The following is a 17,288-nucleotide window of genomic DNA, read 5'->3' on the forward strand; positions in this document are numbered from 1 at the left end:
CTAATCAGTTGTTTTATAACTGTCTCATACCTGTCATTGCCTGCTCAAGAAGTAATTTATTTTATTCCTAATTAAGAAGAAATATGACTAGCATCTTCCTTTGTTATTAATGCTAAAAATTGCATCTCTGCAGAAATGTAAAAGACATCTGCTGGGAATTAAAAATAACTTTTTAAGTTCTATACATTAATACACATCCAGAGATTAAGAAGCTACTCTGATATTCCAAGATGGGGAGAGATCTTTGTATAAAGAGGATCAATAGTTTTTCATTTTAGCCCAAAAGTTGACACCTTATTAAGTATTTAACAGTTACGTCACAAACAACAAAGACTACAGATCGTTGTATGGAAGACAAAAGTTTACAAAATTATTGTTTGCTATTAGAAGTTATGAAGTTCCAGTTTACATTTTGAGTCATTGCAACATTAGGTGTTTTCTTACTCATTTTCATTTCCAGATTTAGGGCATTGGTTTGTTTTGTATTTGCATGAATTAGCATTTCTGGTTTTCAGTGACCTTTGAGATGAGTAAGTTCTAAATATACTAAGGTACTTCACTGAGAAAGATGTTGTCCTGCTTTTGTAAAGAAAAATTACAGCTGCATCTCCTTCAGCTTGCTTCTGGATAATAATATATAGTGAAAGCTCCTGCTAGCTTCCAGGAGGGACTTGCTTCTGTTCTTTATTGTCACTCTTTAAAAAGTAATTGATTGAAAATGCATGTTAGGGTGTGAGGCTATCAAGTGAACAGAATGGGCTTACTGGTACACGCACAAAATATTGGAGTAGAAGAGATTCGAAAGGCTGATTGCTGTGGCTGTTCTTCTTTTAGGATTTATTGCGGCCGCAGCCAGATTTAGCAAAATACGTTTACCCATCTGGCAGCCTAGAATTGTCTCGTCAGCTGAAGCTAATGGACTTAGTGATGGATGCCTTTTGTTTGCGCTGCCTGACTTTTGAGTGAAAGGAGACAAAAGAAGCTCCACTGGCTTCACTGTACTGTGTGATAAGCTCGTGACCAAAGGCTGCTTGCTGCACTATGTTCTCTGTGAAATGGGATGGGGGGAGAGCAAATATTAATTGACAACTTAAGTGTTTTGGATCTAAGAATGCTGAAGCTGTACTGAATATACCGAATTCTAGCAGGCTTTGTAAGCAAGAACCTACATGGAAAGACTATACTGTGGTAAGTATTATGTAAGACGATTCTGTTTCACCAGTTTAATGTGTGCATTGGATGCAGTTGCTGCTATGCCCGGATTCTGAATATTTTTAGTCTTTTGTTGTATGTAACCTGAAGACCCATTTGTATCAATTAGGTTAATAGTTAGGACCTTTGTGATTATTCTGCATTTTGTTTCCCAAGATGGGTGTTCATGTGGCTAAATTACATGCACTGAAAATCCATCAAGTCCATTTTCAATGATCAAACATGTCGTCGTCCCCCCATTTTTCATTACAGAATAAAAATATATCTGGAACAAAATTAAACTTTGTTAGTTTGATTGAGATGCTGCAATATCCTTTCTTGGTATGCGGGATGGTTAAATATGGGCGTGTTGATATGGTAACTGACAGCTCTGTGTATGTATCTGTGTGCATTAAAGTACACCTTATCAAGAGCACATTGACAAAGTATGATCATAAGAAATAACAAGTAGCCGATTGATTTTCCTAATACATAAAGCTGTGTGGTACTGAAACATTTTGTTTCCTCAGTCAGCTCAGTTTTATCAAAGAATGTCACAAGAGCTAGTTTCAGTTTGTTCACATTTTTATTTTGTATTGTAAACCAATTATCTTCACTGATTTAAAGATATTGAACATATAGCAATTTCAAAGTGGCATTGAGTTTTTGTAAAAGTAGTGAGACAATTGTGACTATAAATCACTTGTGGAGCAGTTTTTTTCCATTACTCATGACATTTGGATTTCACACTAAAACAAGAGTAGCTAACTTGTGGCCCTCCCATATGTTTGGCTGCCATCTTCTCTCACCAGCCCCAGCAGGCATAGCTAATGGTTAGGGATTGTGGAATTTGTAGTCTGGAAAAAGGTGGCTAGGACTTAACCCTTGAGTTTAAAGTCCCACTTCCCTGATAACTGGAAGAACATGCTGTACGTTGCTTAGATATTGTCTTTGTATTAAAAGTTTAAGTGTTCAGAATTTCCCATCTAGCAGCATTTGCTGCATTAATAAAATGTGCTTATTGCCTTTGGATTAAAAATGCCCCAGAGGTGTATTTGATGAAGGCCTGCATAATTGGTGGCTCACCAGTCAGAATACAACACACCGGCCGTGTCTGGTGGTTGCTGTGTGCTTGACAAGCACTCAGCTCTTGCAAGGGGTGGGGTGTGTCTGTGTGGCCACGTGTTTTAGGTAAGGAAAATGTCATTGGTTCCTCCACTTCCCACAACATATATGTAGCATTTATTAGCTATCTTTCTTTGACCTCCAAGATATATTTGCACCAAATATTTGTACCAATATTTGATTGGTGATTAAAACTTGCCTCTTGCTGTTGGGAGAAAGTCGGTGTCATTATGCTGTTAATACGCATAAATTGATTGGTCTGCTCAGTGCATTACGGGAAAGATACGCTTCAGCCATCATTTTAAATGTTGATTATGCTTTAATGGTTCTACACTAAATATATTCATTTGACTCTTAATGGACACCCAAAACCATTCATGCTGAATGTGTTATTCTTATCAGTGCTCTGACAAAAAAAGCACACACTTAACATTTCTAGATGTTTCACTGTAACTTCAGGAATCCCTGTAAGCAGATGGCTTATACAAACAGTGCACACTTCATTCATGCTACCTGGAATTCCTTTGTTAGATTATAGTCTTTGTAGGCTGTAGACTTTGGAGTCCTTCTATGGAGTGAATTCTCCACCTTTCATGTGAAAAGTGGAATGTGAAGCATCAGCAACCATTAGCCAGACTGTGAGGAGGACAAAGTATTTACCATATTAGTTCTTCAGATTGACATCTTTTATCATCCCTTGTCCTTATCTTCCTCTTTGGTCATTTTAAATTGCATGTTTTTTCTTTTCCAGTCTTACTTTTTGTGAAGCCCCATAATTCTTTACCACTAACTGGAGCAATAAAGAAATAAGTGGCCTTGGGAATATTTAGCTAGAGGTGGGTAAATCAGTGGTCTAACTTAGAAGAAGGATTTGCACTTTCTCTCCTGAATGAATCCATTTTTTTTACAAGTTTATATTTTAACCTACAGAAGAAAACAATAGGATTATTGTATGATGTTTGGATACATGATGCTGATGAGTGCATCCATTAAATACACAGTTTATTACTTATTTCATTTGTACCCAGGCCTGTTGAACAAATCAGTCTTTGCCTGTCAGTAAAAGGAAAGCAGAAAGCAGGGCAGCATAACATCGCATGGATGGGAGTTCCATAATCTGGGAGCAAGCTACTAAGAAGGTGCTCTCTTGTGTTCTCACTAAACATGCCTGTGAATGTGACAGGGCTGAGAGAAAGACTTCCCCAGAAGATCTTAAAGCCCGGGCTCCCATAGGAAGATACACATCCTGAGTTGCTTTGGGTTGATTAATGGAGGGGGTGAATTGCGACGAAAATGTGAATAGGAGGTGGGGGCAGTCCTACTTGATATACCACTTGGTATTTGCTACAGTGGCTTGGAGGGTGTGGTTTTTGTTTTTGTTGTTGTTTTGAGCAAGTAGTATGTAAATTTTGTAAAATAATAAAAAGAGAAACCAAAATAAAACCATCCATATTTGAATTGGCTTTGAAGCTGGAGGAGTTTTGTGTATGTGCTGTTAGTCGAACTGTCAGATTGAAAAATGTTACAGGATCATTAAGACTCTGAATTGCGAGGGTTGACTAATAAGTGGAAGAATAAAGTATTTAAGACAGTGTACCAAATGCTGGCCTGGACTGAGAGATAATAATAATAATAATAATAATAATAATAATAATAATAATAATAATAATAATAATAATAATAAAAATTTTATTTATATCCCGCCCTCCCCAGCCGAAGCTGGGCTCAGGGCGGCTAACAACAATAAAACAATACAAAAGTACAACACAAACAACACTCTAAAATCATTCATTATAAAATTAATTAAATTAATTAAATTCAAGCTTTTATCTGGTGGACAGAATATTTAGAAAGTGTTCTTTTGAAGCAGATTACCCACCTGACTCGGTGTACTCTTACGATTAATTTAGTGCTGGTGAATGGAGCTAGAGAGGCTACTTGGGAGCCAGTTCTTCTATGGTCCATTGAGTGTGAAGGAATGACCGCTGGGTGTGGAGCACACTTCGGCTCACAGACAGCCTTAGCTGTCTGACCGCGTGACCTTCGGGTGTGGAACATACTTCCACCCGCAGACAAACCACAGCTGTCTGAACATCATGCCCTCTATCTAACCTTTGGCTTTCTCAGTGGTCTGCCATGCCCTATCTGTGACCTTTGTCTCCTTCGTCATACATTGTGCAAGGGGAAAGTGACGCGGTGGAAACAGGTGCCAAAATAACTTTGTACCACCCCTCGATCTCAGGATTGGAAGATGTGTAAAGGTCACAGTCCAAAATGTATCTGACTGGTTTTGCATATTGTGCTAATAAAAAGAGCCTCAGCAGAGCTGGCTGGCAGCTTGCTTGTGCACAGTTCACCTGCATTACCAACTCCTGCCTCATGCCTTCACTTCAGAGTGGGCGTGTCTGCTTCAGTTTTTGTCATTAGCTTATTGCATCCTGCTAAGAAGTGAAAACAGAGCTGACTTTTCTATCCAAGAGTTTGCCAAGAGTGTTTCCAATTGTCAGGTCACTGTAGCCACTTCATGTCTCAGGTTTTTCCACTCAGACCTAGGTACTTCTATAAGAGGGATGTGATGGTAGGACTGCCCAGGAGCAAATAACATGCAATGTACCTCTCAGTTTGTTCTTTCTCAAAGAAAGGTAGGGATGTATTCTAGTTTGTCACAAGAGTGTAATTTCCCAGCACCACTCCACAACTGGAAACCTGAGTGAAGGGTTAGGCACAGCTGATGGCTCGTCCAAAACATAATAAAGTCTAATTATAAATATTAATTTAATTTCCATAAAGAATGAAAGAAATCTAAAGTTACACTGGGGGGAGGGGACAGATTCTCTAAGTAGTTCATAGCACTTGTTATATCCTGACAATATTTTCAGTAACTTGCAGGTTAAAGAGAAGCATCTTTCTTCAGTTGGCATATGGAGAACATGTGCTGTCCCAGCAACACATAAAACACATTAAGGAGAGTGGCAAAACTATTGGGAAAACCTACTCTTTGTCTCTGGAGATTCAGGAGTGGGTTTGGGTGACAACAATAATGCCATCAGATAGGATTTTGACTGGGCCAGGTTTTGCATGGGCCACATGCTTACTGGCTTTTGAGATTATGTAGACAGGAATCTGGGCAGAAATATTTTTATGCTGACCCCAGAGCACAGCACAACTAACATATGGTTATCCATTGCTGTTTGGGAGAGTGTCTTTATTTTATTTTTGTTACATAAATAGAAAACAGTTTTAAATGTCAAAAAGAGGACAACTAGAACAAGAAAAAATGATAAAAAATACAATACAAGGGGAAAATATACAATACAGTGGAGCTACAAATACTTTGCATCACATACCTTATGGGAGAAAGCACCTCAAAGCTAAAATTGTAAAATGTCATGCAAATATGAGATATACCAAGAATCATGGGTGATTTCTGTCTTGAACTGTTTCCAAAAATTGTGCTGTGAGAGTGGAGGGTAAAATTTGGAAGACTTCTTGAATGAATGAAAATGTGTACAAATCCTTTAACATGCCCAGTTCACCCTATTAAATGAGTGCAGGAGTGGTTATTGGGTATGGCTGTTACACAGGAACATAAGAAGCTGCCTTATAAAACTGGTCAGTGTAGTACAGTGGTACCTCGGGTTACATATGCTTCAGGTTACAGACTCGGCTAACCCAGAAATAGTACCTCGGGATAAGAACTTTGCTTCAGGATGAGAACAGAAATCACATAGCAATGCCGCCGCAGCAGCAGGAGGCCTCATTAGCTAAAGTGGTGCTTCAGGTTAAGAACAGTTTCAGGTTAAGAACGGACCTCCAGAATGAATTAAGTACGTAACCAGAGGTACCACTGTAGTAGGATTTCAGGCTGGAGGTCTCTCTGAAGCCTAGAGATACCAGGAACTAAATCTGGGACATCCTGCATGCAAAGCAGATGCTCTAGAACAGAGCTATGACCCTTCCCCTTGTTGTGTAAGAACACAAGAGCATGATTGCTTGGTCATCCCAATTTAGTCCAATCTGCTTCAGGCAGCCAGGCAGCCAGATGTTTCCGAAAGCTGTCAAGCATAGCATGAAGATAGCAGTGAAGACTATTATGGAACAACCTTTTGTGGACTAGAATCAAATGCATGATGGGTTATCACATGTTTGGTTACACGTACATATGTATGTTGAGAGGAAAATGCTGTAGGGTCAAAGGAGTGTAGAAAATGCAGTGTGAGACTGTTCATAGTGACCATATATAGCAGCTGTCCCTTGATTTGATCTCCTATTTATAGTGAGATCAAAGCACATTGTATTTATTCAAATTAGGAATGCTGTAATTGAATTTATTGAAAAGTGATGGTAGTTTATATTAACATTATTTATATTTATACTATATTAATTTGTCTAATCTCATTGAGTAATCTACATTGCTATAGTGAATTTGTGATCTAATTAATGCAAGTTGTGAAGAAGTAACTGTGCAACACTGGTTTTGGTGGTGCCTACTTTTCCCTTTGTTCTTTGTTACAGTTCGTGGTTAGTGTGGATAGAACTTAACCATGAGCAGGACTTTGGAAAGCACCCTGTGCTATAGCAAAAGAAAAAGGAAAACAAAAAACACAGAGAGGAGCAAAGCAGCTGTGATGTATTCTCTGGGAGACCATGTATTCATGTAAGCCATAGTTTGGCTCAGTGTGAAATGCAAACCAGGGCAGCATGGAATTGTTCATTTTGTAATGTCTGTGGCAATATTTACTGTGAAACTGTGCATATCTTTAAAAAATAATGTCAGTATGCATTAGCTTTGGATACATTAGCTTCCTGCTTTGCCAATATCCATTGTGTGTATCTTGGGTGAGGAGGTATGATGTTCACATAGAAAGATTCCACCCCTTCCCATATGCTGAAGTAAATCCTTTCCACTTGTGGGTGTTGTTGCTTACCAGATATAGATAATTCTCTCACCCCCCCCCAAGTTCCTATAACACTTTTTTCACAGAAGCATGTCAGGACATGAGCTGCCTTTCCTTTCTAATGTCTGTTCTGAAGATTGTCCAGTCTTACATGCTTTTTTCATAAGGGAATTTTCAAATAATAAAACAGAATTTTTGTAACACCCTTTACTTTTTTTTAAAGAGAACTGGGTTAAAATTTTAGTGCTACAAATATCCCCAGATTATAATTCATTGATGTGACAGATCCAAGATAGCGTGCTGCTTAGCAAAAATAAATCCATGGGTGCATCCACCTATACTAGAATACTGTCAGGCTTCTGCTGTCTTAAGGAGGCTGTATATACCAATAACTGTTGTTTATGGAATCTATTGCCGGAGGCAACGTAAGGCTTTCCATTCCTGAAGTTTGTGTTGCTCTTTCCTGTCTGCTTTTTGTTTTCTCATATTTAAGGGCTTCTCTCATTACATCAGCCTGACTTGCCAGTGAGCAGATGGTTTAGTGAGCATTTTTCTTGGTGGAATTGTTACCCTTGAGCTTTTCTGTGTTCTCCCCTGAGTGTTGCCTAGTTTTGTAAGACAAAATCCTGTGGCACCCTTAAAGACAAACCAGTTTCTTCTAAATTCATAATGAACTAGCTTAGCCCCAAACACTTGAAGTGGTAGTGTGGAAGTCAGAAATGTGGAGTTTAATAATTTATCTTGTTCTCTTTCTCTCTAGGCCTTTGTTTATGGTAGGTTTTTCCTTGGTACTAGTTTGACCATATCTCCTCAATAAGTGGGAATACTGCATATATAGCTATAGCACCCTTCATTTGAGGATTATGGGCTGGTTTACAATATAAGGACACAATAATACATAAAATAATACAGTGGTACCTCTGGATGCAAACGGGATCCATTCCGGAGCCCCGTTCGCATCCTGAAGCGAACGCAACCCGCATCTGTGCGTGCGCAGGTCACGATTTGCTGCTTCCGCGCATGTGTGTGACGTCATTTTGACTGTCTGCGCATGTGCGAGCGGCAAAACCCTGAAGTAATGCACTCCATTACTTCTGGGTTGCCGCGGAGTGCAACTCGAAAATACTCATCCCGAAGCTACTTCAACCCGAGGTATGACTGTAACAAAACAATACCGCCCCCCCCCGCAATTTAATAATTCATTTAGCCAAGTTTAATGATGATCAACCGTGTGCAGCTTTCAGATTGTTGTAATACTGTTAGTATTTTAAACAGATGTCTTCATTTACTTCATTGTACCTTACTTGTTAGAATATATAATTTTACTGTTTTAATGATTTAAATAAAATAAAAGAGTTTTTTTTAAATGAACCACATCTCTTGTCCCACCTACTTTTGGCTTCTAGCCCCACCCATAAGAGACAACCCCAATTTTTCTGGCACCCATCTCCCCCCAAAATAAATGCACATATTTTGTCCTCCTTTTTTTGCCTTGAGGAATTTTTTGGGGAAGTCTATTAGAATTATGTCTATATCTATACATGTACTGTAATATGCACTAAATTCTTTTTCATCCTATCTCCCAGAACTACAGTCTAGCTCAGGTCCAAGGCTCTGCAGGGAGGGCTGGGAAACAGATGGCCCTCCAGATGCCATCAATAATAATTATGATGATGGTGGTGGTAGTAGTTTATTATTTGTACCCCACCCATCTGACTGGGTTGCCCCAGCCACTCTGGGCAGCTTCCAGCATATATACAGTAAAAACATAATAAAACATTAAACCTTAAAAAACTTCTCTATACAGGGCAGCATTCAGATTTCTTCTAAAGGTTGTATAGTTACTCATCTCCTTGGCATCTGATGGGAGTGCGTTCCACAGGGTGGGCGCCATTACCAAAAAGGCCTTTGGCCTGGTTCCCTATAGCTTCAATTCTCACCAGGAGGCCCTCAGTGCTGGATCTCAGTGTCTAGGCTGAACGATGGGGGTGGAGACCCCGTTTGAGTTTGGTGTCAAACTCAGCCAGCATAGCCCAATGGTCAGGGATGATGGGAGTTGCAGTTCAATTGAAAGAACCTCCCTTCCCATGCTGTAAGGAGAACTGCTTTTGAAACTGACAAATGGGTCAATTGTTCAAAGAAGCAAATGCATTCAAAAGTGTTTTGAAACCTTTTTGGCTCCTGGCTGCTTTTCTATTCACTACAACTTAACTAACATGTTATATTGGTAAATATTGTGTTACTGCATTTTGAGAGTTGTTTTTATTTCTGGTTGCTATGTGGTTTTCAGCAATAACTGTATATTCTTAGAGGCAGATCTCAGATTGTGTTTGAAATATCTGTAGGCTGAGCTGGGAAGCTTTCAGTTTTTGGTGTAATTATTTTACTTAATTGTTTTTCATTAAAGTTTTATTAGTTTTTACAACATGAAACATTGATTATAAGCCTAACTAAATATATAACATTAGCATTTTCTTGTTGATATGTATTTCTCCATGCTTTCTAACCTTTGATATATCCATGCCAGCTTTTAATGATGATCAAGCTCTTCTCTTACTGTGAATTGGAGAGATGTTGGGGATTAGCAGCTGGAATTCCTGCTGCTAATGTAGCTTCAAAATTAGCCTTAAAAGTTGCAGAAAAGCTGGATCAGTTTATCAGTTTAGATAATCCACCAAACCATAGGCATAGCTGTCAATGTTTTCCTTTTTTAAAGGGAATTTCCCTTATTCCGAATAGGATTCCTTGAAAGAAAAGGGAAAAGTTGACAGCTATGACCATAGGTAGCAACTATATTTCCAATCACAATTTCTGATTATGGCTTCCTAGCTAGTTGTATGCATGGTTTGTCAGTTCAGACATCATAGGGTACACTAGTGATGGGAATAGACTTTTGAGATTGAAATATGACCATTTCCAATTTATGTAGCTCAAGAGAATGGCATTGTAAATTAGAAAGATTGCACCAAATTTTATTTACACTAATATATATTTCTTTTTAATTATTGCAGATATTTCCAGACTTTCTTTTTCAGCAGGTAAGGTATTGTTTTAATAATAAATGTTGGCTTTTATAATGATATAATTCTAAAATATGGCCAAGTAAGATGCCTGTAATTTTTTTGTATTGCTTGGTGATCATTAATGTATTTTGTAAGCTATATAGTTATGGTGTCAAGAAGTCAGAATTGTTGTATACAGAGGTGTGTAAAAGTCCATAGGGATTTGCTGCTCTGTTTTCAATACAGTTGTGAAAATAAGGTAAAAGACCCCTGGACGGTTAAGTCCAGTCAAAGGCAACTATGGGGTGCAGCGCTCATCTTGCTTCAGGTCGAGGGAGCCAGTGTTGTCCACGGACAGCTTTTTAGGTTATGTGGTCAGCATGACTACACTGCTTCTGGCACAACGGAACACCATGACAGAAGCCAGAGCGCATGGAAATGCCATTTACCTTCCCACCACAGCAGTACCTATTTATCTACTTGCGCTGGTGTGCTTTAGAACTGCTAGGTTGGCAGAATCTGGGACAGAGCAACGGGAGCTCACCCTGTCACGCAGATTCGAACCACCAACCTTCCGATCAGGAAGCCCAAGAGGCTCAGTGGTTTAGACCACAGCGCCACCCACATCCCGGTGAAAATAAGAAGAGGTGTTGATGAGTCAGGATTTTAGGTTAAGGCTTGTAGGAATAAACTACCTTGTGGTATTTATTTTTAAAGTAAGACATTCAGTGTGGTGAATATGGAGATGGTATGGAGTATAGAGGGCTAGCTAAGAGGCATCCCATCCCAACCTTCCTAATTTATTTTTCAGTAGACTTGTATCTATTAAATCACACACAAAAGAACCTGATCCATGCATGCATTTATTTACTGCCACCACCACAAATGACTAGATTGTCAGTGGACTCTGACTTTTAGACTAATGGCTGGTGGTTTCCTCAGTCTATCTGTGAAAGCCATCATTTCTTTAGTAGGTGCATTTTGTATTTGGAAAGCTGAACTGAAAACTTTCGAGTTTATGTGGGAAATACAGAAGGCTACGTGAAAGGCAGTGTGACCTTCCGCAAACAGAGTGCCCTGTGTTTATATAAAATAAAGAACACAGTTTTTATTATTACTGAACCACGCACTGTTACCTACTAACAATCTCTGAAGTCCTAACGAAACCATAGCCTATTCAGGAACTGTGACCCTAAACACCCCTCAATAGAATGCAATGACAATTTTAGCTGTCTGCCATACTATTTATATTGCTTACAGGACAATCTTTAAGGAGGTTCTTGCCTCCTAGTGCTGCAATATGTGATCTTGTGTTTTTGTTCAGGTGACTTTTTTTACTTCTGCTTATCCCTCCCTCCCAACTACAGTGGTACCTCGGGTTAAGTACTTAATTCATTCCGGAGGTCTGTTCTTAACTTGAAACTGTTCTTAACCTGAAGCACCACTTTAGCTAATGGGGCCTCCTGCTGCTGCCACGGCGCCGGAGCTCGATTTCTGTTCTTATTCTGAAGCATGGTTCTTAACCTGAAGCGCTATTTCTGGGTGAGCGGAGTCTGTAAGCTGAAGCGTCTGTAACCTGAAGCGTATGTAACCCAAGGTAGCACTGTACTTGGAACAGAATTTTGTTTTTAGTATGCAGAATAGGCATCAAGGCAAATTGAAGATTTGAAAAGCAACATTTTAAAACAACAACAACAACAACAACAGAATATACTGATAGCACTTTTTTAGCACTATGCAGTAACTGTCTGGAATCGTCTTCGACTCTTTTGTATGTCTGTCTTTTCTGTTCTGAACATTTCCATTACAATGCACCTCTACTCTGTGGGGAAGCATTGTAGCAGTGGACTTTTCCAGTGCTCCTTGGTCATAGTGTGCAGCTAACAATCGGATTAAATATAGATTCTGTTGTTCTTGTCGTTGCTGGAAGATAAAGGTCATTGTGAACATTTCCTTTCCTCTTTGATTTCATAGTTAAACCTTTTTGTGGGGATGATTAAGTGTGTGCTGTTGAATGCATTACTTGATTAGGTAGTTTGTTAAACCATCACATAAGGGAGTTATCCTACATTTCTCTAATTTCTATCATAGCTTTGAAGTCTTTGCCACTTACTTTTGCTCTTGCTTTTTTAATTGAGGCCAAGAATATGAGACTTGAGGATTTGAGAGTGCAAATCACTGGAGGCGTCTGAGGGCAACTTGTTAAATTTTTATCACTTTAGAGCTGGATTGAAGGCTGTGCTCCAGCACTTTATTTGTATGTACAGTAAAGTCCTCTAGGCCAGACATCTTGTAGCATGTACATAAATAAATGTTTTAATTGATTTTTTAAATAAAAAAATTGAGCATCTATCTCAGTTTATGTAGATGTGGTTGATGTTTGAGATATGGTAGATAAATTCATTAAATCTTCCCTCGTCATCTCCGTGTTTTTCCCATTTCCCCCATTTCCCACCATTATTAAATTGTTTTGTGCAGTATTAAGAGAGAGGTTGAAGTATTATGGTTTCTGATTTCAATTGAATAAATATCAATGCTACTAGTACTTCAATATTTGTATGGATCATTGATATATGAAATATTGGGAAATTAAATTTAATTGGTAAATTTAAAAAGTAGTAAAAATAAAAGGCAGGTGACAAATAGATATGATGCCGACGTAGCATAGCATTGTTGCCATTTTAGCAATGAGAACCTGAATGAATCTACCTGGCTGTGCTGTACTGTTCAATGCAAAGGGATCAGTGCACAAGTTGATAGATCTGGAAGCCTGAGAAATGCATTTTCTTTGCATGGATTTTTTTTGGTAAGACTTGAAAATAAGCATCTAATTCTACTTTAGCAAGTTCAGAAATTGTTATATAGAACTTATGCACCTTGCACTGCTCTCTTTCTCTAAGCCACCCGCATTATATATGTGTGGAATTTCTGTTTCCCCCATTTATCCTGTTGTAGTTTACTCTTCTGATTCCCTCCCTCAACAGTAGATGACCTATAGTATTATATCCTGCGGTTGCCTGGCAACCTCAGAGTATGCACTTATGACCATAGACTTACAAGAGTAGACTGAGACACAATGTCCAGATTCAGAGTTGACTTGGAATTTTAATTAGATGCATGTATCTTCTTTTGCCTTTCTGAATTCTGAAGCGTCAATTTAAGTATAATTACTTTTACAGCAGCCTTTCAGTCGGAGTTTTGTTTTGCTAGCCATAACAGAAAGTGTTCCTACACGGGTGAGGGTCAGTGTACTATATTCTACTGTAGTGTTTATAACCTTTGAGGGTCGCACTGCATTTTTATAAAAGCAGGTGGGTGGATTGCAGAAATGATTGGAGTAGTATAGGTGAAAGTGTTTGATTTTTGCATTAACCCAGCAGACTGGGAGCGCTCTCTCTCTCTCTCTCTCTCTCTCTCTCTCTCTCTCTCTCACAAACACACACACTCACACGCACACAAAATAAAACAAACACATTTCTGAAAGGCTGGATAATAACAATGGATAACATTTCAGGGTTGCCCTAAAGCAGCTTGCTCTTAGCCACACCTCTTGCCGCCCTGCAGTATGACCACAATAATGATGGCCTTATCTCTGCTGCTACCTTTTCCCCCCCTTTTATATTTTTGGGTGGGGGGCATTACTATTGGCTACTGTAAAGGGAGCTTAAGGATGCAAAAATATTATTTGCATGCTTAATTTTACTGACAACCTCTCAGCTGGCTGTCTCTTTGTTTACTGAGGAGTGGTGAGGTATAGTCGGTAGACTGTTGGACCAGAACTGTTGAGACCCAGCTTCAGATCTCTACTCAGATGTAAACCTCTCACCCAATTTACTTGGGCTTCTCGCTCATTAGAATGCTGCACTGAGCTCCTTGGTGAAAAGCTGGAATATAAGTGTAATAAACACTGATTTTCCTGTCATAAATTTTAAAATTTATCTGATAATTTCCTGAAAGTATGTATAACTGGCATTTCTATTTTCTTTTTCCTTGTGCTATCTCCATCATTCCTTTTAAATCATATGAGTAGGTTATGGGCCTGCATGCAGATCCACTTCTGTCCATTATTATTTTTTACTGAACATCTAGGTGTTTAGGCACTTCTAAATATTGTACATTTGTTTTCCTTCTGTTTTGAAATAAACCATGCAAAGTCATCTGCATTTAATTCATGGGTCCTTTTTTTTAAGGAGGAAAAAGGTAATTTCTGTATGTGGCTTTTATCTTCTGGAAGAACATCAACATTTAGTTTAAAAGAGAATTAACTTACCAATTTTGAGGGAGATTTCTGTCTGCTAGACAGAGCTAGCCAAGCTGAACACTTGCATGGACATCTGTTTGCAATCTTATGCTTGTGAAAAGTGCCTTAGGGATATTCACTGATAACAAGCAGTTAATGGCAGGGTTCTATGTTTCATCCTGATTATTGGTTTTTGGCACCATGCTAGAGGGCATTAGTTGGTTGCTGATGTTTACAGGCAAGAATACCATCTACTAGATAACACTTTGTAAATGCTGCTAAGATCTTACCATGGTTGAGATATAACACTGCAACTCAGGATACAACAGTCAGGAAAGCCATAATACTAATAAAGGGTAAAGGTAAAGGGACCCCTGACCATTAGGTCCAGTCGTGACTGACTCTGGGGTTGCAGCGCTCATCTCGCTTTATTGGCCAAGGGAGCTGGCGTACAGCTTCCAGGTCATTGCCAGCATGACTGAGCCGCTTCTGGTGAACCAGAGCAGCGCACGGAAATGCTGTTTACCTTCCCGCCGGAGCGGTACCTTTGATGTGCTTTCGAACTGCTAGGTTGGCAGGAGCACTCTTTTAAAAACCACCACCACCAACAACAACACACAAACCTTTGATAGTTTTATGATGTGCATTACAAATCTAGACTTTCCATTATTTTATTATTCAATTTGCTTCTTTTTAGGGCATATTGTATTTATTTTAAAAAAAGGTTTTCTATGCTTTGCATGTACATTATCTAGTTGTACAGACTTTAAACTTGCTCTTATCTGAGGCCCTTCTTTGTGTGCCCTCTCCATGAGAAGTCTGGCGGGTAGCAACATGAGAATGGGTGTTTTCTGCAGTGGCTTCCCATTTGTGGAATGCTCTCCCCAGGGAGGTTCAACCTAAAACATGTTGCTTTTTAAAAAAAGGAGGAGGAGGAGGAGGAGGAGAAGAAGAAGAAGAAGAAGAAGAAGAAGAAGAAGAAAGCATCATCATGCCCCAGGAAAGTGTTGCAGCTATTTGAAAACGATCCAAAATGACTTCTGATGGTAATTGCAAAGGTTACCATCAGTTTGGCTCTCTTTTTTTTTAGCGTTGCAAGATTCATTAAATGATGTTCATTGCAGCATCCAAGACCAGGACAGTCACCACAGTTGTCATTTGAGCTCAGGTGAATCTTTGTGTGGCTAGGGCAGCCACTAGGCAAGAAGTTGCCTGGATTCCCCATGGCTGCTTCAGAGGCTCCTTCTGCCTGCAAGCGGGAGAATACGGAGTATGCCTGCCTGTGGAATAATATGACTGTTTTGGTGTCTGTTCCCAGTCTGATTAGCACAGAATTGCCTATACGAGAACCGCAAGGGGTTGTGGTTATTTTGGATGTCACCCATTTTTGGCAGGGAACCTGAAATGTTGCGGTAGACTGTAGCTTTTCTCTAGCACTCTGCTGGCTTTTTGTTTGTTTTATTTTATTGTTCCAGCAAGAATAGGTGTGGAAATATTAGTACACACTGTTAAAATGTCTGTATCTGACAAAACATTCATATCTGAATCAAATTTGTGATATCCAACAGCAAATTGTGAACTTTTCTTCCCCTTTGAAAGTTCTCTTATCCTTTTACACTTAGTAAGAAACAGGTTTCATTAAAGACACTGGGGTTTGCTTCTGAGTAAACTTGTGAACTACTGCTAGTAAATAGACTAAAACAGGTATGTTTACATGATTTTTAATCCAACATATTGACAGTGATGCAGTGATTATTTAGTTCACTGCTGACCTCTCTTTATTCTCCATTTTAAGCCAGCTTCACACAGCAGCTGAGGGAAAAGATTCCTTTGGGAGAAAATGGAATTTATGATCATAATACCATAAACTTAGGTGCAGGGATTCTGCCAGATGCACCTGCTACAGATCTTAATTGTGTTTAATTAAAAATAAATCAGATTGAATATTTTATTCTTTTTTTAAAAAATAAATAATGGTGAAAAGGTAAAGTTTTCTGCCCTTTTCAAAGGAAGCCTCCTCTTAATTTATACTTTTGTCTGATTTCCTGCAACCATCACAAGGCTCTGTTATAGAAGCTTTTGCTCTGATGGGTTTTGCGAGTCCTCAAATTTCTGCTCTTAGAGATTTAATGAGGGAGAGGTGGGTGGATGCTATACCATCTGTTAATGATTCTGCTTGGTGAACATATTTTACCTCGGGGCCTGGTTACTGACAAGAGGCCAGAACCCAGAATGGCTCTGTAAAGTAATCAGTTGTCTACTATCTACCTCAATTCTGCTGGGCATATTCAGTAACCGTGAGCTTGTGAGACACCAGCTGTTGTCATCCACTTTGAAAGGGTTTATGAGGTCCCCCTATTAAAACAGTTGCAAAATGCTTCTCAAGTTTCATTTGAGAACCCAATTTGTCTTTGAAAGTCTAAAATACAGAACATGGTAATTTAGTCATTTACCTGTGCTAAGAATGGATCATGGTTTGTGACCTGTGAGGATTTGACTTGTGCATTGTGCTGCACAGAACAAACATGATTAATCTGCTTGCCATGATTCAGTTAAACAGTGCTGGTATCACGAAAAGAGAGGAAATGAAGGCGAGGCTCTCTGTTGTTATCGGGATTCACCTCATATGTAGGCATTAATAAAAATTGGGTACCATTTTTTATTTTTTCCTCTCTTCTCCAAGCAGAAATTGCACAGAACCTGTTTTCCATATCTCCAGTCCTAATACAGTATTCCTTTTGTGGATCACAGTCAGTAAGTATATGTCTGTGGTTTTGAAAATGTGCTGAACTTTAACAGTGAATTAAGTATTTAACCATTCACTGTTAAATA

General features: G+C 39.0%; 1 protein-coding gene across 3 annotated transcripts in view; it reads left to right on the forward strand.

Annotated features, from left to right (window-relative positions):
- The window catches only part of PTK2 (protein tyrosine kinase 2), a 191,791-nt gene that overhangs the window by 31,923 nt on the left and 142,580 nt on the right, over positions 1-17,288 (forward strand). Inside the window, exons 1-2 of one of the 3 annotated variants that reach the window (XM_053395193.1) lie at positions 1,058-1,188; positions 10,226-10,252. The exons of 1 other annotated variant lie outside the window; for it this stretch is intronic. In XM_053395193.1, coding sequence (XP_053251168.1) covers positions 1,170-1,188; positions 10,226-10,252 — 46 coding nt within the window. In that variant the 5' untranslated portion in view covers positions 1,058-1,169. Of the gene's footprint in view, positions 1-1,057; positions 1,189-10,225; positions 10,253-17,288 lie in introns of those variants that run through there. One more of the 3 variants, XM_053395199.1, reaches the window with a different exon arrangement.

Source organism: Podarcis raffonei, chromosome 7 (genome assembly GCF_027172205.1).
Source record: "Podarcis raffonei isolate rPodRaf1 chromosome 7, rPodRaf1.pri, whole genome shotgun sequence".
Taxonomy (NCBI): Eukaryota; Metazoa; Chordata; class Lepidosauria; order Squamata; family Lacertidae; genus Podarcis; species Podarcis raffonei.